This window comes from Oryctolagus cuniculus, chromosome 6 (genome assembly GCF_051225735.1).
Source record: "Oryctolagus cuniculus isolate XC-2025 breed Fujian yellow rabbit chromosome 6, ASM5122573v1, whole genome shotgun sequence".
Lineage (NCBI taxonomy): Eukaryota > Metazoa > Chordata > Mammalia > Lagomorpha > Leporidae > Oryctolagus > Oryctolagus cuniculus.
In genome coordinates, this window is record NC_142872.1 from 149,469,586 (window position 1) to 149,496,980 (window position 27,395).

At 40.1% G+C, this 27,395-nt stretch overlaps 1 protein-coding gene across 8 annotated transcripts in view; it reads right to left on the reverse strand.

The window, feature by feature from the left end:
- Positions 1-27,395, reverse strand: part of ATAD2 (ATPase family AAA domain containing 2) — a 93,410-nt gene that overhangs the window by 36,473 nt on the left and 29,542 nt on the right. For all 8 annotated transcript variants that reach the window (XM_070075455.2, XM_089336458.1, XM_070075454.2 and 5 more), the window contains 8 exons: positions 21,820-21,968; positions 13,354-13,403; positions 12,671-12,836; positions 12,239-12,341; positions 11,885-11,972; positions 9,470-9,628; positions 8,770-8,887; positions 3,769-3,876 (listed from right to left, as the gene is read on the reverse strand). In XM_070075455.2, the coding sequence (XP_069931556.1) occupies positions 3,769-3,876; positions 8,770-8,887; positions 9,470-9,628; positions 11,885-11,972; positions 12,239-12,341; positions 12,671-12,836; positions 13,354-13,403; positions 21,820-21,863 (836 nt within the window). In that variant the 5' untranslated portion in view covers positions 21,864-21,968. The remainder of the gene's footprint in view (positions 1-3,768; positions 3,877-8,769; positions 8,888-9,469; positions 9,629-11,884; positions 11,973-12,238; positions 12,342-12,670; positions 12,837-13,353; positions 13,404-21,819; positions 21,969-27,395) is intronic.

Below are 27,395 nucleotides of genomic sequence, written 5' to 3' on the forward strand. Positions count from 1 at the left end.
TCTAGCCCTGCACTGGCCATTGTGGCCATCTGGGGAGTGAACCAATGGATGGAAGATCTCTTTCCTCCTCTCTATTTCTGCCTTTCAAGTAAATCAATAAATCTTAGAGAAAAAAGGAGCCTGCACTGTAGCACTGTGGGTAAAGCTGCTACTTGCAGTGCAGGCATGCACATGGTCACCGGTTCGAGTCCCGGGTGCTTCACTTCCGATCCAGCTCTCCTCTATGGCCTGGAAAAGCAGAAGATGGCCCAAGTCCTTGAGCCCCTGCACCTGCATGGGACACCAGAGGAAGCTCATGATTCCTGGCTTCAGATCAGCCTACCTTCAGCTGTTGCAGCCATTTGGGGAGTGAACCTGTGGATGGAAGACTTCTATCTCTCTTGCTCTGCCTCTCAAATAAATAATAAATCTTAAAAAAAATTTTTTAGAGAAAAAGAAACAATGGAAGAAAAAAAGATATAAGCTGAGACAGCAAAAACAGTCACTTGGTTCGCATTTAAAAAATTCAATTGGAGCATTCTTAAGATTATTTGCTTCTGGGGCCAGCTGCACTGTGGCTCAGCGGGTTAACACCCTGGCCTGAGGCACCGGCATCCCACGTGGGCGCCGGTTCAGGGCCTGGCTGATCCTCTTCCGATCTTGCTCTCTGCTGTGGCCTGGGAAGGCAGTGGAAGATGCCCAAGTGCTTGGACCCCTGCACCTGTGTGGGAGACCTGGGGGAAGCTCCCGGCTCCTGGCTTTGGATCGGCGCATTCCAGCCGTTGCAGCCAATTGAGGAGTGAACCAGTGAATGGAAGACCTCTCTCTCTCTCTCTCTGCCTTTCCTCTCTCTCTCTGTAACTCTGACTTTCAAATAAATAAATCTTCAAAAAAAAAAAAAAAAAAAAAAGATTATTTGCTTCAATTTCCTCATTTTCTTTACATGTCTAGAAATTAAGTATTAGAAATATTTATATCTGATGAGGCCAGTGCTGTGGCGCAGCAGGTTAACCTCTTGGCCTGAAGCGCCGACATCCTATATGGGCGCCGGTTCTAGTCCTGGTTTCTCCTCTTCAGATCCAGCTCTCTGCAAGGCCTGGGAAAGCAGTGGAAGACGGCCTAAGTCCTTGGGCTCCTGCACCCACGTAGGAGACCCGGAAGTAGTTCTTGGCTCCTGGTGGCGGATCGGCCCAGCTCCAGCCGTTGTGGCCATCTGGGGAGTAAACCAGCAGATGGAAGACCTCTCTCTCTAACTCTCTTTCAAATAAATAAAATAAATCTTAAAAAAAAGAATATTTATATCTGAAGTGTTATTACTAATGTATATAATCAAATAAAAATATCAAGTTATCTGGATGCCAAAAGCACCATTAAAAAGCACCTTCTTTTCCAATCTAGATAACTGCTAATTGTGCACCTGGGAGGCAGCAGATGACAGCTCAGGTACTTGGGTCCCTGTCACCTACTTGGGAAATCCAGATAAACTTTAGGTTCCTGGCTTCAACCTGGTCCAGCCCTAGCTGTTGCTGGTATCCAGGAAGTGAACCAGTGGATGGAAGATCTCGCTCTCTCTGCCTCTCAAATAAAATTAAAATTAAGAAATGAAAGCCAAGGCATGGAAGGTTATCTGCTCAACTAGGAGGTGGCAAGCACACCTGGCATAACTCTGCTATAATATCTCCCAGCAAAGTATTGTCAATCATCATTTGGAACCCTATCAATACCCTCAAGCAAGAATATATCCCTAATTTCCCAACTATTTTCAAAAGCAATGGGGGCAGGGGGCTGTATTTGGTAAGATAATACCTCGGACACCTGCACCCCCTTTCAGAGTGCCTGAGTTCAAGTCCTGGATCTGCTTCTGATCCAAGCCTCCTGCTAATGTGCACCCTGGGAGGTAGGAGATGATGGCTCAAGTACTTGAGTCCCTGCCACTCACATGAGAGACCTGGACTGAGTTCCAGGCTCCTGGCTTCAGTCTGGCCTACTCCTTGTTGTTGCAGGCATTTGAAGGATGTACTAGTGATTGAAGATCTCCATCTCTGCCTTTCAAATAAGTATTAAAAAAAAAATACTGCTTTCCCAGAAAGCTGCATTGGAAGTGGAGCAGCTAGGACTCAAACCGGCGTCCATAAGGGATGCCGGCACTGCAGGTGGTGGCTTTACCTGCTGCAACACAGCACTGGCCCCCTGCAGTTGTTTTTAATGTAGTCAAATATTGGAATAAATAAATTGTTAGGTTTCATGAGAGCAGAAGCCATTTCTTAATTTTTGCAAACAGACAATAAATACTTGAGATTAAAAAAAAAAAAAAAACAACACACAAATCACAGGTATGGTAGGTTGCAAAGAATACATGTAGATGAACCTCATCATGAAGATAGCTTATGCTAAAGGAAAATCCTTGTACCAGAATGCCTAAGCACAGAATGAATGCTACACCTGGACAAGTAAGTAAAAGCATACCATGCTCTCTCAAGTAACAATTCCTGCCAACCTCAACATAACTATTTACTGATGGGACACACTGTGATATTTTGATATATGAATTAAATATATATAAATAATATTATATAATAATAAAACTACTACTTAGCAATCTGTCACCTCACACAATTATTTCTTTGTGGTGAGAACATTCTTCTTATAGCTATTCTGAAATATTCAACACAATATTGTTAATGATAAGCCACCTTACTGTGCAGTAACATCATAAGGGATTTATAATATGAAATCTACAATGAAAAAATTTCAACTGCCATTTCTTATGACTATTACCCTTAAATAATTTTCAGAAAAAATATAACTAAATAACATAATTCACAGGATCAGATGCACATTTCCACGAATGAAGATCAGAAAAACAAATACAAGTATACAGCTTCTGGATAATCTAACTCACTGCCATCCCAACAGACATAAAATTCAAGTCACAAATAGAATTCAAAATTTTCTATTAGCCACATTTAACAAATGGAAATTAGGTATTTAATTTATCCTAATAGATCCAAACTAGTATTATTTCAACCCACAATAAAAAAAATAAAAAATTTAAAAACTGAAAAATTGTACCATTCTTTTTTGTGCTGTTTTTGAAATCCAAGTCTGTATTTTATAAAAAATCAGAGTGTGTCGCAACTCAGACCAACTACATTTCAAGTGCTTAATAGCCACATGTGGCTAAGTGCTTACTGTATTGGAAAGGACAGGTCTAACATGATATAACTTAGGTACAAAGAATGGTTGGTTTGTTGTCCCTTCAATTATCAGGTTTCAACAGCTTTGTTAAGCATTATTTCTTGTTCTAAGAGTATTTTATTATCAGAATTCAAGCACTGTACATTTATTTATCCAGCTACAACTATAAAATGAGAATAATCCATTGCCTATCTACTTCAAAATTGTTATGAAAAGCAAATGAGTTGGTAAGTGTATTTCCACTCACACTATAAAGAATTATGAAATAAATCCTTCAATTATCCTTAAGAGTTCCACAGTAAGAATATGTTACTATTATAACCAGAAAAATACACTTAAAGTGGAAAAGCAGCTATTTCTTCAAGTCATTATGTGTCTTTTTGGACTACATAAAGTCTCAGCATAAAATCATAACCATATGTTCTTACCTATTATTTGTTTCAACTGCAGACATTTTAACAAGACACTATACTGGTTTGTATATTAACCTTTTAAATCAGTCAAGCTTTATTCATTTCCAAATTATTCTTTTTCCTATTTTTTAAAATAAAGATAGCTGATAGTTTAAAAGAGGAAATTAATGGCACTCACCTATTAATGGCTCTATTACGGCTCCTTTTTCTTCGCCTCTCAAATTGTTGTTCATCTTCTGAAGAGGAAGATGAAGTAGAGTCACTACTGTGGATTGCATGCCTTCTCCTAGAATAAAGGGGAAATCTGAAATGATGATGAGGGAAGGCAGGATTTTTTTCCACCAGACTTAAAGATGCACACCTAATGATCCAAAAAGTTATCATAAAATTAATATTTGCTGAAACACCAAAGTAAACTCTGTTGGTTCAATCTTTGGGGTAAAAAAAGCCTGTTATTCTCAGAGAGAAAAGGTATTGGGACTATAATTTAAAAACATTTTCAGGAGTCAGCATTGTGGCACAGCAAGCTCAACTGCCACCTGCAACTCTGGCATCCCATGTCAAAGCACAGTTTCAAGTCCCTGCTGTTCTGCTTCCAACCCCAGCTCCCTGCTAACACACTAGGGAAGGCAGCTGCTACCCATGTGGGAGACCCTGAAGCACTTCCTGACTCATAGTTCAGGCTTGGCCCAGCTGTGGCAGATGTAGCCATTTGGGAAGTGAATCATTGTATGGAACACACTCTCTCTGTAATTCCCTCTCAAATAAATAAATAAATCTTTAACATACACTTTTTTTGGGGGGGGGGAGGGGGACAGGTAGAGAAAGAGAGAGAGAAACAGAGTTAAAGACAGCGAGAGAGAGACAGAGAGAAAAGTCTTCCTTCCGTTGGTTCACTTCCCTAATGGCCGCTATTGCTAGCACTGCGCCAATCCAAAGACAGAAGCCAGGTACTTCCTCCTGGTCTCCCATGCGGGTGCAGGGACCCAAGCACTTGGGCCATCCTCTGCTATACTCCCAGGCCACAGCAGAGAGCTGGACTGGAAGAGGAGCAACCAGGACTAGTACCCAGCGCCCCAACTGGGACTAGAACCCAAGGTGCCGGCGCCGCAGGCGGAGGATTAGCCTAGTGAGCCACAGCGCCGGCCAATAAACATATTTTCAATATAATAGTATATATACTTTCACATTTAGGAGGAATCATGAATTTTGAAATGTCAACTTTAAAAGGATTTTAATATATAAAAAGAGTATTTTTGTATGTATCAGGAAAGCTTTTTAAAAACTGCTGGGAAACAGTGAAAAACAAGATGGCCTTTTATCTATTTGGAGTATACCAATAACCATGAATTTTCAACTTTTAATAGCTGTATAAATGTGGATGAGTCACCCATCCCATAGAGTTTTCTTACTCAGAAAAGATGAAAATACTATCAAATTCTTAGCTGGCTGGTAAGATACCATGTGCAACATGCACACCAAAAATGTCTTAATCACTCCCATCTTTGGACAGTTGCAAAAGACAGGAAAAATGATTTGGTTGAGAAAAATCTTTATGTATTCTATTAACTCAGAGTTTAGAACTTTTCCTGGGGCCAGTGCTGTTGTGTAGCAGGTAGAGCCGCCGCCTGCGGTGCTGACATCCCATATGGGCACCAGACCTGGTTGTTCTACTTCCAATCTAGCTCCCTGTTGTGGCCTGGGAAAGCAGTAGATGGTCCAAGTCCTTGGGCCCCTGCACCCATGTGGGAGACCAGAAAAGCTCCTGGCTTCGGATCGGCTCAGCTCCAGCCGTTGCAGCCATCTGGGGAATGAACCATCGGATGAAGACCTCTCTCTGCTTCTTTGTAACTCTGCCTTTCAAATCATTCATTCAATCAATCAATCTTTAAAAAAAAAAAAAAAGAACTTTTCCTGAGTCACAGTGTCAGTAGGCATTTCCAAAAAACACAAAAGATCTCTGTGAATGAGATCCCAGTGGAAAGAACAGGCCATCAAAGAAGGAGGTACCTTTATTTATTTAAAAGCAGAGAGACAGGCAGAGTAACAGAGAAAGATTCTCCATCTGCTAGTTCATACCCAAATGCCCACAACAGACAAGACTGGGCCAGGCCAAATTCAGAGCCAGAACTCTGGTTTCCTTTGAAGGTATCAAGGACCCAAGCACTAAACACATTATCTGCTGCCTCCCAGGGTGTGCATTAGCAGGAAGCTGAAGCACGAAGAGCTGGGACTCAAATCCATGCACTCTGATATGGGATGCAAGCATCCCAGTGTGTCTTAACTGCTATAAGAATTCCCATCAGTTTTGGAAGCTCTCTCATATATTCACATAAAAACTGGTAAGCAAATGTTCACAATAGTATTATTCTTAACATCCAAAGTAGAAGTTCAAATGTCCAATGATAAACAGATAAATATATAGTATGTAGCCATTCAATAAAATGTTATTTCGCAACAGAAAAGGATGAAATACTGATACATGATATAAAACTGTTAAATCCTGGAAATGCTGTATTAAGTGAAATCAGTCACAAGAGAATCAACTTATATGAAATACCCAAGAGAGGTAAATCTATAGACAGAATACAGATTGATGTTTGCTTAGGGCTAGGGGAATGGAAACATTAGAGGATGATGAATTTCTTTCTGAGGTGATGAAATGCTTTACAATTGTGGTAATAGTTATACAACTCTGTGAATATACTAAAAGTCACTGAATTATATACTTTAGATGGGTTAACTGTATGGTATCTCAAGAATGCTTTAAAAAAACATCTAAGGAAGTTACCAAGCCAAAGAAAGGTCAGCATGTCAATGTTACTCAGGGGATAGCTAACATCTCTTAGCTCATACTTCAATTTAAATGTGTCAGGATTTTCCTTTAGTCTATGAGGCCCAAGGGCAGGAATCTTTTTATTTTATTTTATTTTATTTTATTTATTTATTTATTTATTTTTGACAGGCAGAGTGGACAGTGAGAGAGACAGAGAGACAGACAGAGAGAAAGGTCTTCCTTTGCCATTGGTTCACCCTCTAATGGCCGCCATGGCCGGTGCGCTGTGGCTGGCACACCGCTCTGATCCGATGGCAGGAGCCAGGTACTTCTCCTGGTCTCCCATGGGGTGCAGGGCCCAAGGACTTGGGCCAACCTCCACTGCACTCCCTGGCCACAGCAGAGAGCTGGCCTGGAAGAGGGGCAACCGGGACAGAATCCGGCACCCCGACCAGGACCAGAACCCGGTGTGCCGGCGCCGCAAGGCGGAGGATTAGCCTAGTGAGCCGCGGCGCTGGCTCCGAGGGCAGGAATCTTGCATTAGTCATTTGTATACCCATCATGCCTGGCACATGGTAGCACTCAAACATCTGTTAAGTAATCATAAAGGGAATAAAAATTCTGTACCAAAAAGTGATTCAACCAGAGAGACATTTCACAGGGAAAGACTGGACACTGAACCAAAAGTGGAAATTTATGAGCACCAAAGAGAAAACAAACCCCATGCTCTGGCAAGATACATTACAGTACAGACAATCAGCAAGTATGCTACTTCCAGAAGCATAAATACACTGAAGATTGATGAAGAAATTAAATCTCTAAGTATAACTGCCAGCCTACTCTGCTGGATCATACGGAAGCCTCCCCTTGAGTCAGGTAACCAGGACAGCTGTCCTGGCCCCAAGCTTAGTGGTGGTGTGGACTTGAGAGAACACTATACTTTCCTCTTCTATTCTGAAGACCATCACAGTTCACTACCAAAAGACAAGTCTTTAACAATATTCTACAGAGTCTATAAGAATACTGACAAAGGTCCACCTTTCAAACACAACTGATCCTGGAAAAGTCCTGACACATGAGTTTGCCTTCCTGATCCTCCATCCTTCTGTGCCACGGTCATGTGAAATGGGACAATGGAATAAGAAATCTAGAATGTACACTTGTGATTCTGACAATCAATTAAAAGACCAATGGATGTAAATATTTTCCTAAAAGAGATCCATCTTCAGCACTTCCAAAGGTATTGCTTCCCAAAACATGATGAAATAATGTTTCTTTGAAGCAAGAACAGTTCAAATAATTGAAATCTCCTAAGATTCAGTCTTAATTCTTTTTTTTTTTTTTTTTAATTTGTTTGACAGGTAGTTATAGACAGTGAGAGAGAGAGACAGAGAGAAAGGTCTTCTTTCCATTGGTTCACTCCCCAAGTGGCTGCAATGGCCGGAGCTGCGCCTGATCCGAAGCCAGGAGCCAGGTGCTGCCTCCTGGTCTCCCATGCGGGTGCAGGGGCCCAAGCACTTGGGCCATCCTCCACTGCTATCCCAGGCCACAGCAGAGAGCTGGACTGGAAGAAGAGCAACTGGGACTAGAACCAGCACCCACATGGGATGCCGGCACCACAGGCAGAGGATTAACCCTGTGCGCCACGATGCCGCCCCCCAGTCTTAATTCTGACAGATTAATAGTACTAGGAAAAAGGTACCCTTCCCCATCCCAATTTTTCCTTAGTCTTCTCTTAATCATAAATTACCTTATGCTATGATCCTGACTGCTCCAATATATCATTACTCAAGAGAATGAGGAATTATCAAGAATTATTGCTTTGGACTTATAGTTGACAGAGAAGAACAACTATTGGCAAGTAGAAGGAAAAGGAACCCACAAATAATTTAAGTGAATGTCTCTTGAAAAAGAAATGAATTATAAAACAGATCCAGTATAGGATAGCCACTCTAGAAGCTTTGTAACTTAGAATATTTGACACGGAAGGAGAATATGTTCATGATAGTATGGAAAGATAATACTAAGCCCATACTAACTTAATGTGAACATTAAATGAAACAATCTATGTAAAAATACTTAACACAGAGGTAGAAATACCGTATACACTGAAATCAGTGGTCGCTGTGTTACTAAAGCATAGAACAATGTCTTGACATGGTAGTTACCAACACTATTAGTGTAAGCACAAGTAAAATCTAGTCACTGGTATTAGGAATTAGAGCAGTAACAGGAAAGAATTCAAGTATTCTCTCCTAACATATTTTACAGTTGATCTTAGCCAAAAGATCAAGAAGTGATTCCCAACATATTCTAACACATCGAATCCAAAGACTCTAGAATCCTGTCCCAATATAACTACGATTATGTTGTCATAAATCAAACACTATCTTAGAACCAAACCTGTTCATTCGTTTACAATAAGGGCTTCTTGGTCCCGCAGAAGATAATCGATATCTTGGTCTTGCAGGAGAAGTTGGGCCACTATAAAATATATTGGGCTTCCTCTGGTGACGAGGTTCTAAAAAAGGAAGCATATATGACATATAAATATGTACAAAGATAATTCTGCTCATTTTAAATGCTTACAAAAGGTGCTGTCTTACAAGAAAGTACTAGTAAATATTTGCTGTAGACTATTTTACTATTCATGCTGTTACATCATATTGGTACATACTGAAAATATGTACCAGGTAGACATCAACCAACCAAAATCTATACTTGCTACAACCAACCATCATGATTGTACAGATGATTATCAGGAATTGTCAGTCCTGTGTAAAATGTTCACAAATATTAAAGTACAATGTTAACAAAAATCAAAATCCTTATATACTAACCAGAGAAATAAGTAGAAAGCTGTGCAATCTAAATAAAGACAAATATGAAATTTCAAAATAGCCAATTATTTGCCTTGGTCAAGACTAACATTTACCTCTTTGGAAGAAATGACTTACTGCAAATTTAGGATAAGTTAAAACAGTTGTGAGTATTCAATAAAACAAAAACATGAAAATACCAAAAAACAAAACAAAAAGCAAAGAGACTGGATGATAAAGCTAAGATAACAACATCTTCTGGAAAAAACATGTATAGCACTCACTTTCCAATGGAGCCTGGTAGTAAACAGTAGCTTTTCTCTGTCTAAGATAGTATCGTTTCTGATTATCTTCTTCTCCATCGTCTTCATCTTCATCATCATCGTCTTCATCTTCATCATCTTCACCATCATCTTCTTGATCTTCACCCTCTTCAGATGATTCTACAATTAAGAAACACTTCTAGAAAGAAACTCACCAAAATGCTAACAATTTTTATATAGGGGAGTTGAGAGGAAAAGAGAGCCTCCCTTTTTAAATTTATCGACTTTTAAATACTTCACAGAAAAGAACTTGTAACTCTTTTGAAAGATTAAATAGGATTTTTCAAAATGGTAAAGTTATAGAATTAAAAATAACTTAGAGTCTACTTGTATTCAGCTTCTGGCTTTGGTTCCTGATTCTAGCTTCCTGCCAATGGCTCAGATAATTGGGTTCTTGCCACCCACATGGGCAACCTAAACTGTGCTCCCAGCTTCAACCATGGCCCAGACCCACCTGTTTTGAGTATCTGGGGAGTGAGGCAGTGAACAGGATCTATTTTACCCTATTACTCTCTCAAAAACATAAAAATTAAAATAATTAATTAATTAATTAAAAGACCTACAGTGGTGGGCATTTGGTGTAGCAATTAAGCCAAAATGCAAAATAGCATCTCACTTTCCAGAGATCACTTGTCCTAGACTTCAAACATTTCAAATACAAGTGAGAACAAGAAAGTGAACCAATGTAAGTTCAGAGAACCATCACAATATATTTCAGTAAGTACAATTAAAAAAAGAAAAAGATGCCGTTTGAGTCTATGGCCAATCTACCCTGAATGTGCTGATCTTGTCTGATCTTGGAAGATGCCATTGAGGGGTCCGTGTTGTGGCATAGTGGGTCGAGCTACCACCTCCAACACTGGCATCCCAAACATGCAATGGTTCATGTCCCAGCTGCTTTGTTTCTTATCCATCCAGTACCCTGCTAATGGGCCTGAGAAAGCAGGGGAGGGTGGCCCAAGTATTTGGGTCCTGGCACCCACATGGAAGACCTGGTAGAAGCACCTGGCTTATGCCCAGCACAGCCCAGGCTTTTGCGGTCATTTGGGATATGAACCAGTGGATGGAAGACCTCTTTAAATCTTTAAAACAACACACACACACACACACACACACACACATAAAGATGCCATTTGGGATGTCCACATTCCAAAACAGAGTAGGTCCTGGCTCTGCTCCAGATTCCAACTTCCTGCTCTTGTGCGTCCTAGGAAGCAACAGGTAACTGCTCAAGTAGTCGGGTCCCTGCCATCCACAAAAGAAACCTGGATTCAGTTCCTGGCTCTTGGCTATAGCCTGTCTCACCCCTGACTGTTATGAACATTTGGGTAGGAAACCAGGCACATAGGAGGTCTCTCTTTCCCTGCCTTTCAAATAAGTAAAAAACAATTAAAAGAAAAATCAGAAGGAAAAAAGTAGAGAAAAAAGATTGAAGCCTACTTTTAATAAGTACCAAACTAAAATTCACAGTGTTCCTGGAAATCCTATTAATACACTTAAGCTTCCAAGTTAATTTAACATGTTGACAAGTTTTAAGACAGCCTCATTTAGCTTGTGTTTAAAAATTGTTTTCTCTATTCCTGACTTTTAAATAAATAAATACTATTTTTTTTTAAGATTTATGTTATTCGAATGGCAGAGTTAGAAAGAAAGAGAGGGAGAGGAAAGGAGGGAAAGATCTTCTATTTACTGGTTCACTCCCCAAATGGCTACAACAGTCAGGGGTAGGCCAGGCCAAAGCCAAGAGCTAGGAACTCTACCCAGGTTTCCCATATGAGTGGCAGAGACCCACGCACTTTGGCCATCTTCCATCACTTTCCCAAGCACATTAACAGGGAGCTGGATCAGAAGTAGAGCAGCCAGGACTTTAACTGGTGCTCATAGGGGATTGCCGACATTGTAGGTAGCATCTTAACCTTCTGCACCACAAAGCTGGGCCCAACTTTTATGTTTTAAACTTAAGTATAACATCCCATTGAGCTTTCTAGGTACCATCCAGTTAGTAACAAGTAACATAGCTCAAATAACCTATTTAAGATAAAACAATCACACCAAAAATTTTAAAAATGGTTTTCACTTACTAATTCTACTAAGATTTTAATTTTTCTAAATCCTAACTGGAATAGCAAGACTTAATCACTTTTTACAAAGAGATATATGGTGTTGATAACCACTTTTATCTGCTTCAGAATTATCGAATACAGTTATTTCCCAAACATATTATTCATTTAAGCTCTCTTATCCCTATTTTATCTTTTAAATTATGACTAGTCCCCTGATCTCAAACTTCCATAAATGTCCTAGCTTCTAAATAAAGATTTCCTACGAAACAAAAATTAAATTCAAATACTGAAGACAAAATGAGAAAGGACTAACCCACACTGCCTTCTTGATTATCAGTTGTTTCTTCATCAGCTCTTTGAATACTTTTTTGTTTTCCTCTTGTATACACATTAAGATTGTCCTAAAAATATTTAGATAAAAGAAATAAACATTTAATATATATTTAGAAATTCAGAATGATCTTCCAGTCTTGCTTAAAATAAAGGTATTTCCAGAAATAAAATCTTATAACTCTAGTAATAACTAGTGACTGATCATACAAATGCTAGACAAAGTGATTAATAATTTTATCACTATATTATGATATACTAAATTATATTAATTGTATGGAGAAAGAATGAATTGGGAGATTATGAAATCATCCCTCTAATGGAAGAAAATATTTACTTCTGTTGCTTCATCATACACTCTCAAATCTTCAAGTTCTCTCATTCTTTGTCTCCTCATCTTTTTCATGTCATCCATTTTTTGAAGTACAGCTTCAGCAGTGCTTTAAAAAAATTGATACAAACATCAGATTAAATTTCAAAACAGATTCTTAAAAATCAAACACATTAAAATTTTTCCTTCCATTGTAATCTTTTGGTGTTATAGTTTTCCAAGAAGCACTGATTTACTGTGTAAACATATTATAAAAATTCTTTACAAGAATTTAAACACATATATAGAACTATTACAAAGATTTATAAAAACCATTCTTTCTTATGCTTTAAACAAACTGAATGCAGTAAATATTCAGGCTGATCAAAAATTATGATCCTTTCCTAACAGAAACATTTTGGCAGATAAGTCATATTTACCTAAGGAATTTTTACTCACTTTGTTATAAGTTTGTCAAATAGCACAGACTGGTTCACAGTACCATAACGACTTCTAATCCTACAACTGCGACGAACTTCAACATCACCATTCTCTTCATGCAAGTGTTCTGTAGTTTGAACAATGTTTCTAGTCCTCAAAGATCTAGTAACTGGAATCACTTTGTCTTCACAGATGTGCACATAAAAAGAATCAAAATATAATATTTATAAAACTCTTACAAAAGGAACAACTGAATAGTTATACTTTCATATAACAAAATTAGAGTATCTTAAGCTTATGGATTTTGAAAACAAAAATAGTTACAACACACATCTAACAGATGATCAGCCTTTCTACTCCCAAGGAAAAGAAGGTATGACACAAAGCCTTATACAGAAATGTACAAGGGAGTTAGTGGTCGCACATAAACTGGGGTGTGTGTGTGTGTGTGACAGAAAGTGAGGACAGTAGCTGTGAAGAGCCAGGAAAGAATATGAAGTACCCTGAAGTTACTTTTGGAAGAGCTAGTTAATTTCATTATCTTACTGTGGTGATGATTTTATGGTATAAACTTATGTATGTATTATATCAAAACCTAATGAACTATACACATTATATAAAATTGATTGTATAAGGATATAATAATCAAACAAAAATCTAATTACACATTCAATAAATAAAATGTCATTAACATTACTTACCTTCTTTGCACTCCTCTTTTTTTTTATCAGCCTGCTGCCTAGCCAACTGCCTACAAGAAAAATGTATTAAATAATTGACATTTTAAATTCCACATTTCATAATACTACAAATGAAGACAAAGTTACATTAGCCTAGAAAGTAAATTCTGCATTGTTTAAAAGTACTGAAAATATAGGCTCAGAATATTTATGCTTATGAAGTACAGCAACAGTCAAAAATTTTTTTCCTAAATCTGTACATATGAAATACATGAAGCTCATGTAACTTAAAAAAAAAAAAAAAAAACTCTCAAAACAGAGTTGATATGCGCCTTAACTGACTTAATAAAAGCAAAGTATCACACTTGAAACAACAAATGAAAACCTTGGGGCCGGCACTGTGGCACAGCTGGTTAAACCCCTGGCCTGAAGCGCTGGTATCCCATATGGGCGCCGGTTCTAGTCCTGGCTGCTCCACTTCTGATCCAGTTCTCTGCTATGGCCTGGGAAAGCAGTAGAAGATGGCCCAAGTGCTTGGGCCTCTGTACCCATGTGGGAAACCCAGAAGCTGCTCCTGGCTCCTGGCTTCAGATCTGGGGCAGCTCTAGCTGTTGCAGCCATCTGAGGTATGAATCAGCGGATGGAAGACCTCTCTGTCTCTACCTCTCTCTGTAACTCTTTGAAATAAACAAAAATAAATCTAAAAAAAAAAAAAAAAAAAAAAGAAATCTTTAGCCTAAGAATTCAGCAAGAAGAAGACAATATGCTCTATGCCACAGGGATATCGTACCCCCATATCCTTGAGGAATTCATAACTAGAATAGAACTAATGCCCCTTGGTGATGTTAACTGTCCTCTCAAAACACCTGCTGGCCACAACCTTTACGTGAATGTGCTATTATCATTCACATATAGGAAGTCTCATTTGTGCTTAGAGAGACCCCACCTACAAAATGGCATACAGAATCTACTAAATTGGAAAGAATACTTTCCAAGTCTTAAAAAAGTATCCCTCTCTGTAATTTTTCAACATCCCCCTCTCCCACCTTGTGGAAAAGCAGGCTAAGCCACCGCCTGTGATACCTGCATCCTATATGGGAACGCTGGTTTGAGTATCGGCTACTCTGCTTTCGATTCAGCTCCCTGCATATGTGCCTGGGAAAGTGGCAGAAAATGGCTCAAGTACTGGGGGCCCTGCACCTACATGGGAGACTGGGATGGAGTTCCTGGCTCCAGCCTGGCCTGTCACTGTTGAGGTCATCTGGGGTTGAATCAGTAGAATGAAGATCACTGTCACTCTCTGCCTTTCAAATAAATAAAATAAATCCTTAAAAAAGAACAAAAGAGCATCTACTGGGCAATCAAAACTCATCAACTTATCTCTAGTGACTCAATTATCCATACTTGGACAAGTTTTCTCTGTTAAATCTACGTACCAAGCTATTTGCAAATGGGCTGGTTTATACATGTGAAATTTCAAATATACTTTAAAATAAGTCTCTTATACAGATGAGTTAATTCATATAATCTTATATGTAAGTCAATCTTGAGTCTTTACTCTCTTGGAATACAAATAAGAACCAAGGGGGTAAAATAAAAGTCCATTCAGCAATTCATCTACACTTTGAAGTTTATTTCATTTATAGGCTCAAAGGCCTATAAATGGTTTTATTTTTTCCTTAAAAATTTATTTATTTATTTGAAAGTCAGAGTAACAAAGAGAGAGAAGGAGAGGTAGACAGAGAGAGAAGTTTCCATCTGCTGGTTCACTCCCCAATTGGCCACACAACAGCCAGATCTGCACTGATACGGAGCCAGGAGGTTTCTTCTGGTCTTCCACACAGGTGCAGGGGCTCAAGCACTTGGGCCATCTTCTACTGCTTTCTCAAGCCATAACATAAAACTGGATTGGAAGTGGAGCAGCCGGGACACACACTGACACCCATATGGGATACCAGCACCCATACAGGATACCAGCACGGCAGGGGACTTTACCCGCCATTCCACAGTACTAGCCCCTCAAAGACTTTTCCTATAAAGAAGTTACTCCCTCCACACCGTGTAGGCCTACAAATTTTTATAAACCAGGTCTTTTTTGTTGTTGTTGTTAAGATTTATAATATTTATTTGAAAGGCAGAGTTACAGAAAGATTTTCCATCCACTGGTTCATTCCCCAAATGACACATCGGCTGAAGTTGTACCAGGCCAGAGCCAGGAGCCTCTTCAGAGTCTCCCATGTGGGTGCAGGGATCCAAGGGATTTGAGTCCTCTTCTGTTGTATTCCCAGGTGCATTAGCAGAGAGCTGGATGGGAAGTAGAGCATCCAGGACTTGAACCAGTGCCATTCTAGGGTGCCAGCATCACAGGTGGCAGCTTTTACTAGCTACACAAGCCAGCCCCAAACCAGGTCCCTCTCTTAAGCACCAGGAACACAACGACTTAAAGCAGTATTTTTCTTCTCTTCTTGAAAAAGCTAGCTAGTAAAGATGGTATGCTTGTGAATCACGGTCTCTGTCACAGCTGACACAAGCATGAAAGTAGCCAAAGACAAAATGAATACATATGGCTGTGACTCAATGAAACTACAAAAACAGATGGCTAGGCTGTGTCAACTCATGCCTATCTGATAAATGCTAAAGACCTTTTCTCCCTAGAAAACTGCGTGTACACACTTTACTTCAGAGGTTTGATGCATTCCCTGAAAACCATCCATTATCACTGGATCCTGGTTAAGGACTCCAGGATCAAAGAAATATACAGATCTTGCCCCCAGTGCAACTCCTTGGGTCTTCCTGTAGTTCTCCTACAATCTTCCTCACCTGGTCTTTGAGACCCAAATAAGTGGAAAACAAAGAGCAGAAAAACAAAATCAGAAAGGTACCAATAAGGTAACTATACTTAAGTATATTGCAACAATGAAAAAAGTAGGAAACAAGTACATTTTAAAAACTCAAAAATACTGTAGGCCACTTTACTTAAGGCTTAAAGAAACAGATACCAGTATTATCATTATATAAAATAAGTAACAACTTTTAACAATGACCTAAATAAACACACATACATACACAAAACAAAAACAATGACCTAAATATAGGGAAGTTATTTTTTTATTTTTGACAGGCAGAGTGGATAGTGAGAGAGAGAGAGAGAAAGATCTTCCTTTTGCCGTTGGTTCACCCTCCAATGGCCGCCACGGCTGGGAGGATTAGCCTATCGAGCCGCGGCGCCGGCCGGGAAGTTATTTTTATATAGGGATTTTCCATAGAAGACATACAAATGCTCCACTGGCACATAAGAGCCTCAACACTATTAGCTATAAGGGAAATGCAAATCAAAACCACAATGAACTATTTCATACCCACTAAAATAACTAACATCAAAAAAAGTGACTAAGACAAGTGTTGCGGACTTGGAAACCTCATGTACCGCTGATAGGAATGAAAAATAGTGCAGCTTCTTTGGGAAACAGGTTCAGTTAATACTCAGAACAGCAGTGTTGGGGTTGGCATTGTGGCATTATCAGGTGAGGCTACACCTGAGACTCTGGCATCCCACATGGGTGCCAGTTCATGTCCCAGCTGCTCCACTTCCCATGCAATTCCCTGCCAATGTACTTGAGAAGGCAGTAGAAGATGGCCCTAGTGCTTGGGTCCTATCACCTGCATGAGAGATCTAGATGAAGTTTGTGGTTTCTAGCTTCAGCCTGACCCAGCCCTGGCCAGGTGAGGCCATTTGCGGAATGAACCAGCAGATGAAGAGCTCTCTCTTTCTCTGTAAATCTGCCTTTCAAACAAATTAATTAATCTTTAAAAAAACAAGCACCAGCGCCACGGCTTACTAGGCTAATCCTCCACTTTGCCACTTTGCAGCGCTGGCACACCCGGTTCTGGTCCCGGTCGGGGTGCCGGATTCTGGCCCGGTTACCCCTCTTCCAGGCCAGCTCTCTGCTGTGGCCAGGGAAGGCAGTGGAGGATGGCCCAAGTGCTTGGGCCCTGCACCCCATGGGAGACCAGGACAAGTACCTGGCTCCTGCCTTCGGATCAGTGTGGTGTGCCGGCCGCGGCGGCCATTGGAGGGTGAACCAACAGCAAAGGAAGACCTTTCTCTCTGTCGCTCTCTCTCACTGTCCACTCTGCCTGTCAAAAAAAAAAAAAAGGCATACCACAAAACAAAAAATTAGTGTTGAGGCTGGCATTGTGGCACAGTGAGAAAGTTGCCTGTTATGATACTGATATCCATACTCGGTTCAAATTCCAGCTGCTCCATTTCTGATCCAGTTTCCTGCTAATGCACCTGGGAAGGCAGCAGAAGACAGCCCAATTACTTGGGCCCCTGACACCCATGTCAGAAACCAAAATGGAGTTCTTGGATGCTGCCTGGCCCAGACCCAGATTTTGCAGGAATTTGGGGAGTGAACCAGTAGCTATGTCCACATAGAAATGTAAACAGTGTTTATACTATTATTCATAATGACCAAAAAGTAGAAATAATCTAATTGCCTATCAACTGATCAATGAATAAAATATGGCTATTCAAACAATGGAACTGTATTAGGAAATAGAAATATAGATACAACATAAATGAACCGGGGTCAGCGCTGTGGCGCAGTGGGTTAACGCACTGGCCTGAAGCGCCAGCATCACATATGGATGCTGGTTCAAGACCCGGCTGCTCTACTTCCAATCCAGCTCCCTGCTATGGCATGGGAAAGCAGTAGAAAGATGGCCCAAGTCCTTGGGGCCCCTGCACCCGCATGGGAGACCCGGAAGAAGCTCCGGTCTCCTGGCTTTGGATCGGCACAGCTCTAGCTGTTGCGGTCAATTGGGGAGTGAACCATCAGATGGAAGACCTCTCTCTCTCTCTCTCTCTCTCTCTCTCTCTCTCTGCCTCTCCTTTCTCTGTGTAATTCTTTCAAATAAGTAAATAAATCTTTAAAAAGTATATAAATGAACCACGGAGACTAACAAGTGAAAGAACCCAGACACAAAAGGTCGGATCTTATGATTCTATTTGTGAGTAACTATATGAAATGTGAAAAATAGTCAAACTCAGAGCTGGCGCTATGGTATAGCAAGTAAAGCTGCTGCGTGCAATGTTGGCATCTAATCTAGCTCCCTGCTAATGACCTGGGAGAAGCAGAACATGGCTCAAGCCCTTGGACCCCTGCCACCCACGGGGGAGACCAGGAAGAAGCTCCTGGCTTCAGCCTGGCCCAGTGCTGGCCATTGTGATCATCTGGGGAGTGAATCAGAAGATGGAAGATCTCTGTCTCTCCCTCTCTCCGATTTCCAAATGTATATATTTGAAAGGCAGAGTTACAGAGAAAGGGATGGGAGGGGAGGAGATCGATCTACCATCTGCTGGTATACTCTTCAGATGACTGCAATGGCTATAGCTGGGCCAAGCCAAGACCAGGAGCCAGGAGCTTCTTCTGGATCTCCCACATGTATGCAGGCGCCCAAGTGCTTGGGCCATCTTTGGCTGCTTCCCCAGATGCATTAGCAAGGAGCTGGATAGGAAGCAGAGCAACCGAACTGGAACCAGTGCCCCTAAGAGACAACAATGTTGCAGGCAAATTAACTTGCTACACTACAACACCAGCTCATCAAATAAATCAATCTTTAAAAAAAAATAAAAATAGGTCAAACTCATAGCAACAGAAAATGACTGCATCCCAAGGGGATGGAAGATCTAATAGGCATAGGCTTTCTATTCAAAGTGATGAAAGTATTCTGAAACTAGAATATATCTGAAACTAGACATAATAATAAAACCCCTTAGTCATATTTTTAAAACAGGCATTTAATGTTATGTGAATTATAGCTCAATTTAAATAAAAAAAGACAGGAAGGCAAGCGCTGTGGCATAGCGGGTAAAGTCGCCACCCGCAGTACCAGCATCCCGTATGGACGCCGGTTCATGTCCTGTCTGCTCCACTTCTGATCTAACTCTCTGCTATGGCTTGGGAAAGTAGTGGAACATGGCCCAAGTCCTTGGACCCCTGAATCCATGAGACCTGGAAGAAGCTCCTGGTTTCTGGCTTCGGATCAAATGCGGCCATTTGGGGAGAGAACCAGCATACGGAAGACCTCTCTCTGTCTCTGGCTCACTGTAACTCTGCCTTTCAAATAAGTAAATAAATCTTAAAAAAATAGGAATCCAATATATTTTAAAACAAATCCAATTAAAAATAGTAAGCCATTCAACCTTAAATCCAGATACAAAAGCACTTATATATGGTGATAACTTAGAACAACTGTTTGGCTCCAAATATAAATTAAAAAATAAAATCTTGGGACCAGCACTGTGGCATAGTGGGTAAAGCCGCTGCCTGCAGTGCTGGCATCCCATATAGGCACTAGTTTGAGTCCCGGCTGTTCCACTTCCAATCCAGCTCTCTGCTGTGGCCCGGGAAAGAAGTACAAGATGGCCCAGGTCCTCCCTGCTCCTTCGTGGGAGAACCGAAAGAAGTTCCTGGCTCCTGGCTTTGAATCAGCACAGCTCTGGCCATTCCATCCAATTGGGAAGTGAACCAGTGGATGGAAGACATCTCTCTCTCTCTCTCTCTCTCTGTGTGTGTAACTCTTTCATATAAATAAATAAACCTTAAAAACATGAGAAGTTTTATTTATTTCCTTAATACTTTTCTAGCATAAAGTACAGTAGTATTTCACAAACTTGAAAAATGTACAGATTCTTTTAAAGGTAAACTTTTGAGAACTTCCTTTACATTTTTTGTAAAGTTATATAAACCCAAACTAGATAAATTCATTAATAAGGTTTTTTACAGGCAAAACTATAAAACCAACCATTAACAAAAAAAAAGTAGTATAATATGAGGCGTTGCTGATATGAAATAGCCATCTGCCATGTGAACATGCTATTGATTGACATCAATCTGAGTGTGGGGCCTGGTGCTGTGGCACAGTAGGTTAAGGCCCCTGCCTCCAATGCTGGGATCCCATATGGGAGCCAGTTCAAGTCCCAGCTGCTCCATGTCTTAGGGCCCCTACACCCACGTGGGAGACCAGGAAGAAGCTCCTGGCTCCATATCACCTCAGCTCTGGCCGTTGTGGTCATTTGGGGAGTGAACCAGCAGATGGAGACTTCTCTCTGGCTCTACCTCTCTTTTTAACTTTTTCAAATAAATAAAATAAATCTTTAAAAAAAAATTTGAATTTGGCATTTCATGTTATCTTGTTTATTATGTACTACTGTGTGTGTATCACGAGGACTAAACTAAGTGCTCCGGACTTTAATTTCAACAGCATGTCACAACATCCCAGCCGGCAGCCTCTTCTCAAAAAGAGCCATACCATTTAAGTACTAGTTGCACAGTTCTAATGTCACAGAACAGATAATTCAAAGCAGTCCTATGTGATGTCAGTTCAACTGTAAAAACAGGAATGCAGGGACAGAAATATTATGGGGATTCTCTAGAAAGTATTTATTTGGGTGATTTGGACTGCTTATATCCTGATAATTTAAAAATTTTTAGAGAATTCACAGACCATTTCCCCACCTCCACCAGAACAAATCTAAAGATGTCAAGTTTTACTTAATCCTTTCTAAAAGTGGAACATTTTCCCCATTTTAACAACTTTGAAATTGGAATGTCTTATAATTGATGGCATACTATAGTTTGTCACTTTTTCACTTTTATTGTCTAATTAAACAATGCTGTGCTTTAACTGCTAATATTGTGGATTCTGTGAAATGCAGCAAATTTAATTATACAAATTCATGTTAAAAAATTATTTCATCAAATTTTACTCTAATTAGCCCCCCTTCATTTTCTCAGTTTCTACCACAGCAACAGGGAAATTGAAGGGTGCAAACTAATTAAACTTAGATTTACATCTGCCCTGAACCAAACAACTTTAGTGCCAATGAACTTAGCCAAACTACCTACTGCAGAGATTGATTTCTCTGGTTTCAAAATGGGATTCGTGCCACCTTCCTCAAAAGAAATAAAATTTACATATGCATAAAGCATCTAGTTCTGTTAGATTAATTTAAAAATGAAACCCCGATGTTCTGCCGCCACTGTGAAACAGATGGCTTTAGACGCAACATAAAGTCATAAATGACTCAGAGCTGATGAAAACCTTGATAGCAGGTAATGAGAAATAGTACTACTATTCTGAACAAAGGCTTTGTAAAGACTATGAAGAAAAATCACATTTTATAAGCAAGTTACAGTTACAAAGTCTTTAGATGATCAAATCCTTCAAGGAACTTATCTTGTATCAATCAACCTTGCCAGTTGCACTTAAAAACACCACTTTTGAACAACAAAACAAACCTGATTGTGTAGATATGAATTTTAATTCAATAAATTCATTTGTGATAATTTCATTTCAAAAAAGTTGTGTTTTACAAGCCTGGAATTTTGATAACTTGTTAAAAACACACTTTAAAATCCAAATGCACTAGATTATTGTTTTAAAACTATTTTGGATTAGTGTTCAATCACCTTGTATTACCTTGTAAAATGTCTGCCATTAGCATGTTTCTCCGTTATTTCCATATTCTTATCAAAACTAGAATCTGAAGAATTCTGTGCAGTTTTTCTCAAAGACCTTAAAGCACGCGTCCGGTGGTAAGATTCAACTTTCTTAACTGAAGACCCATCCTTTAAGACAAATAAAAAAAAGAAAAAAGAAAAAGCCATCTAAGTTTTTCTTTAGTAAAAAACCCTAATTTAAACTCTTCCCAAGTTCTCTCTGATTTTAGGTACATAACAAATGCTTTGTGTGAATAATTATTTTTGCATCTCCCCAAGAAACTATGGTAGTCAAAATCTAAAACAATGATTTCACAAGAAACAAATACCAGGATTATTTATGAAATAGCTAGTTGGATTGACTGATGGTTACAACTATCCTAAAGTTTCCCATCACTGATTTAAAATGAGTCATTTTAGGGGCAGGCATTGAGAACAGTGGTTCAGAGGCCAAAAAGGATGTCTGCAACCCAAGCTCCCTGCTAGTTCCTATTCTGAAAGGTAGCAGGTGGTTACTCAAATATCTCAGTACCCATCACATAGAGAGGAGACACAGACTGAGTTCACAGCTCTTGGCTTCAACCTGGCCTAGCGCAGTTACAAATGGTAGATTTCTCCAGTTCAAATAAACAAATAAGTAAATAAAACATTTTAGTCCTTCTAGCAACCTCAACCCAAGACAACATTATTTATTCCACAGGATTTATGTAAAAATTAGATACGAACTTAAGAAAATGCCAAGTGATGTATAGAATTCTCACTACTTTTTTACCAGTATACCTACACTGAAGCTGTCTGAAAAAAGAATATCTACACATTAGGTAGATATATCATTTTAAACACAAATACCTCATGTCTCAGAATATAGTATAACAGAAGACTTTTTAAGAAATACCTTGATAATCTACTTCCACACACTCTTATCAAAATGGATTAGCCCCAGAAGGCACCAACATTTCATTTAATTGCATTCTCCCATTTTACAAAAGTCATCTCTTTCATTCATTCTAAACGTTACTATCGTTACTATTAGACTTCCTTAAGGCACTAAAAACATTCTGGGGGCCAGCACTGTGGCATAATGGGTAAAGCAGCCATCCCATATGGGCACTGGTTTGAGTTCTGGCTGCTCCACTTCCACTCCAGCTCTCTCTCCTATGGCCAGGGAAAGCAGTGGAAGATAGCCAAAGTGCTTGGGTCCCTGCACCCGTGAGGGATTCCCAGAGGCAGCTCCTGGCTCTTGGCTTTGGATTGGCCCAGCTCTGCCTGTTGTCGCCGTCTGGGGAGTAAACCAGCAGATGGAAGGCCTCTCTCCTTCTCTCTCTAACTGTGACTTTTAAATAAACAAATAAAATATTCTTTAAAAAAACTTTTAAAAATCTACCTCATGATAAAACTACATGGATTTCAAATTTTTTCGTCATGAAGATAAACACATCCTTCAATTCAGGGATGGGAATCTTTTTTCTGGCAAGGGCTACTTGGATATTTACAACATGATCAACAGACCTTGCTTGAGTATTCTTTCTAATAAAACAAATTGCATTTAGCTTCAAATTGTAACAATTCAATTAAATTTTAAAATGACATCTGAAAATATACAGCTAATATTCTTCAGGGACACAGAGAATAAATTAGTTTTTTCATTGTGTAGAAATACTTAGGTGTCAAAATCAAACTTCTTGGTTATTGATGATCTGCTGAGTATGTTATCATTCATGATCTTTTTTTTTTTTTGCTGCTTATCTGACTTTGGTTTAATAGTATTACTGTCATACCAAAAAGAATGAATACTTAAAATTAAGTTTTTTATATGTATACATATATGCACGTATTCCAATTATGATTGGGAAATAAGTGAAAATTTTAACTCATGTATTCATGTATTAATCTCTACTCATCTCTATTGTTCCTTCTACTCCCAAATGTGATGCCTGTAGTACTCTATCCTTTATTCTAAGTCCACGAGTTATCAGGTGCTAGATAAACTAGCAGCCATCATGTGGTAAGTGTTCTTCCATGTGTTATCTGGGACTGCCTTCTCCCTGCAAAACCAGAAGTGAGTAGCAAGTCCTTAGGGTCCACCACCCTAAAATACTCATTCTCTGGCCCTAAGGAAAAGTTCATTGGTCCTTGGTCTAGCTAGTAAAACTTTTGAAAAAATGGACTTAGACCACACACCTTGGATTTTGATGCCGTAGTACTGATTGTGGTGACATGCCAGTACAGTAAATTTCAGTGAAAACTGATAAACTTTACAGTAAATATTGCTTTTTTAAGTATCCACAACAAATGATCTTTTTGTTAAACTTTTTACATTGGATTTCTTAGTAATTATTAATAGCCCACTCTTTTACCATTTGTATTTTGGTTTACAAAATAGAACTAAATAAGAAAATCAGACATATTTGAATCATAAGACACATCTGCTTTAACTAAAAGAATATTGAAGTGAAAAATATTGATTGTAAAATTTAAAGTTCCTTATTTTTCTAATAAACGTTTTCATATATGAATTTTCCCTAAAGTAGAATGCATTACTTCCAGATTTTAGATGAAATTGAAATTGACAGTGATTAACTGTCAATGCATGTTTTAAAGTCCTGTTTCATTCATTAAAAGCATTGGTAATCATGGCCGGTGCCGCAGCTCAATAGGCTAATCCTCTGCCTTGTGGCGCCGGCACACAGGGTTCTAGTCCCGGTTGCCCCTCTTCCAGGCCAGCTCTCTGCTATGGCCCGGGAGTGCAGTGGAGGATGGCCCAAGTGCTTGGGCCCTGCACCCCATGGGAGACCAGGAGAAACACCTGGCTCCTGCCATCAGATCAGCACAGCGGCGGCACACCGAGTTCTAGTCCCGGTCGGGGAGCTGGATTCTGTCCCGGTTGCCCCTCTTCCAGGCCAGCTCTTTGCTGTGGCCCGGGAGTGCAGTGGAGGATGGCCCAAGTGCTTGGGCCCTGCACCCCATGGGAGATCAGGAGAAACACCTGGCTCCTGCCATCGGATCAGCACGGCAGCGGCACACTGGGTTCTAGTCCCGGTCGGGGCGCCGGATTCTTTCCCGGTTGCCCCTTTTCCAGGCCAGCTCTCTGCTGTGGCCCGGGAAGGCAGTGGAGGATGGCCAAGTGCTTGGGCCCTGCACCCCATGGGAGACCAGGATAAGTACCTGGCTCCTGCCATCGGATCAGCGTGGTGCGCCAGCTGTAGCACGCCAGCCGCGGCGGCCATTGCAGGGTGAACCAAATGCAAAAGGAAGACCTTTCTCTCTGTCTCTCTCTCTCACTGTCCACTCTGCCTGTCAAAAAAAAAAAAAAAAAAGTAATCATTTCTGCAAAATAAATAAATAAATAAATAACATGATCACAAGCCATACAAAATTATCAACTTAAAAACTAGCATGCAGGCCGGCGCCGTGGCTCAACAGGCTAATCCTCTGCCTTGCGGTTCCGGCACACCGGGTTCTAGTCCCGGTCGGGGCGCCGGATTCTGTCCCGGTTGCCCCTTTTCCAGGCCAGCTCTCTGCTGTGGCCCGGGAGTACAGTAGAGGATGGCCCAAGTGCTTGGGCCTTGCACCCCATGGGAGACCAGGAGAAACACCTGGCTCCTGCCATCGGATCAGCACGGTGGCAGTGGCGGCCACTGGAGGGTGAACCAACAGCAAAGGAAGACCTTTCTCTCTGTCTCTCTCTCTCTCACTGTCCACTCTGCCTGTCAAAAAAACAAAACAAAACAAAACAACTAGCATGCTACAGATTTATTGAATTTCAGGTCCTGCCTGTGCTTGCCTTGACAGGGTCAGATCAAATGATTTCACAGGACTTACAAAGCCCTTGAGCCACAAGTTCTCCACCCCTGCTTTAATTCTATTTTCCACAAACCTTTTGAGGTACTTTTACATATAAGCTAGGAAAAAATGAGAGGAACTGCCAAACAGAACTCCTTTAACAGGGCCAGCATCATAGTACAGTGGGTTAAGCTGTGGCCTGTGACCCTGGAACCTCATTATCAGAGCAGTTTCATGTCTTGGCTGCTCCTCTTATGATCCATCTCATTGCTAATGTACCTTGGAAGACAGCAGGGGATGGCCCAAGTACTTGGACCCTGCCACTCACGTAGGAGATCAGGATGGTGTTCCTGGATCCTGACTGAATCCTGGACCAGCCCTGGCGATTGCAGCTACTTGGGGACTGCACCAGTAAATAAAAGATCTTCTGTCTCTCCCTCTCGTTCTGTAACTCTGCCTTTCAAACAAACAACATAAATCTTATTTAAAAAAAAAAAAAAAAAACTACTTTATTATCTACTCATTTATATAAAACAATGTTTCTCCATGTTTTCAGTGCTTACGCTTATAAACAATAGAAGTGATGCAGAGCTCTGTCTCCAGCAATAAAATACATCCACAGATAAACTAAAATGAGTTGGTAGGCAGACTTCAACCACATGAGATCTAACAAAATATTACTTTCTATGTTTAATTATTTAAGTCAAAATAGAACCTGTCTCATTATTTCCAACAACAAAAATTTTATATCTTGAGGCCTCATGATTACAGAAGAGTGGGGAAAAACTTCAAAATTTGTTTTTAGAAGTATGAAAGAACAGGCAGATGTGTGGCATAGCAGCTGGGACTTATACATCCCATATCAGAGTACCTAGGTTCAAATTCTGGCTCTCTCATGATTCCAACTTTTGGCTAATTTGCATCCTAGGAGGCAGTAGGTGTTGACTTAAGCAGCTGGGTTTCTGTCACTCACATGAGACATCCAAATTGAGTTCCTGGACTCTGGCTTTGCCCTGGCCCAGGCTTAGCTCAGCTATTGCAGGCATTCATGAGAAAACCAGCAGATGGGAGGTTTTTCTGTTTGCCTTTTAAATAAATTAAGATACATTTAAAAATTAAGTATGAAAGGATAATTGTTAAATAAGTTTCAAGCATAGTATTTTATGCCAGGGCTGGCACTGTGGTGTAAAAAGCCATGGTGGATAGAAGACTTCTCTCTCTCTCTGCTTCTGTCTCTCTGTAACTCTGCCTTTTAAATAAATAAATAAAATCTTTAAATATATTTTTTATATCAAGATAAAATTATGTGGATTAAGTGGACTAAAAATACAAACTATAAAGAAAAAAGATTTCTGACTGCTAAAGCAGGCTATTCCTCTGTTATGTATTTGAGAGAGAGAAGGAGACAAAAGCCAGGAGCCAGGAGCTTCCTCTGGGTCTCCTACTCAGGTACAAGGGCCCAAGCACTTGAGGCATCTTCTACTGCTTTTCTATGCCATAGGCAGAAAGTTGAATGGGAAGAGGAACAGCCGGGACACGAACCAGCACCTATATGAGATGCCAGCGCCAAAGGCAGAGGGCTTAACCTACTAAACCACAAAGCTGGCCCCTCTGTTATTTTAAATAGCTTAAAGCATGTTTGTTATGTATCATTCTTTAACATTTCATGATGTATCAAATGACCACGGTTTTTAGATTACAGGGGGATACATGTAAGTTTTATGCAATAGTTTTAATTTTTTTAAAGCCAACATCAAAAGAGAAATTACATTT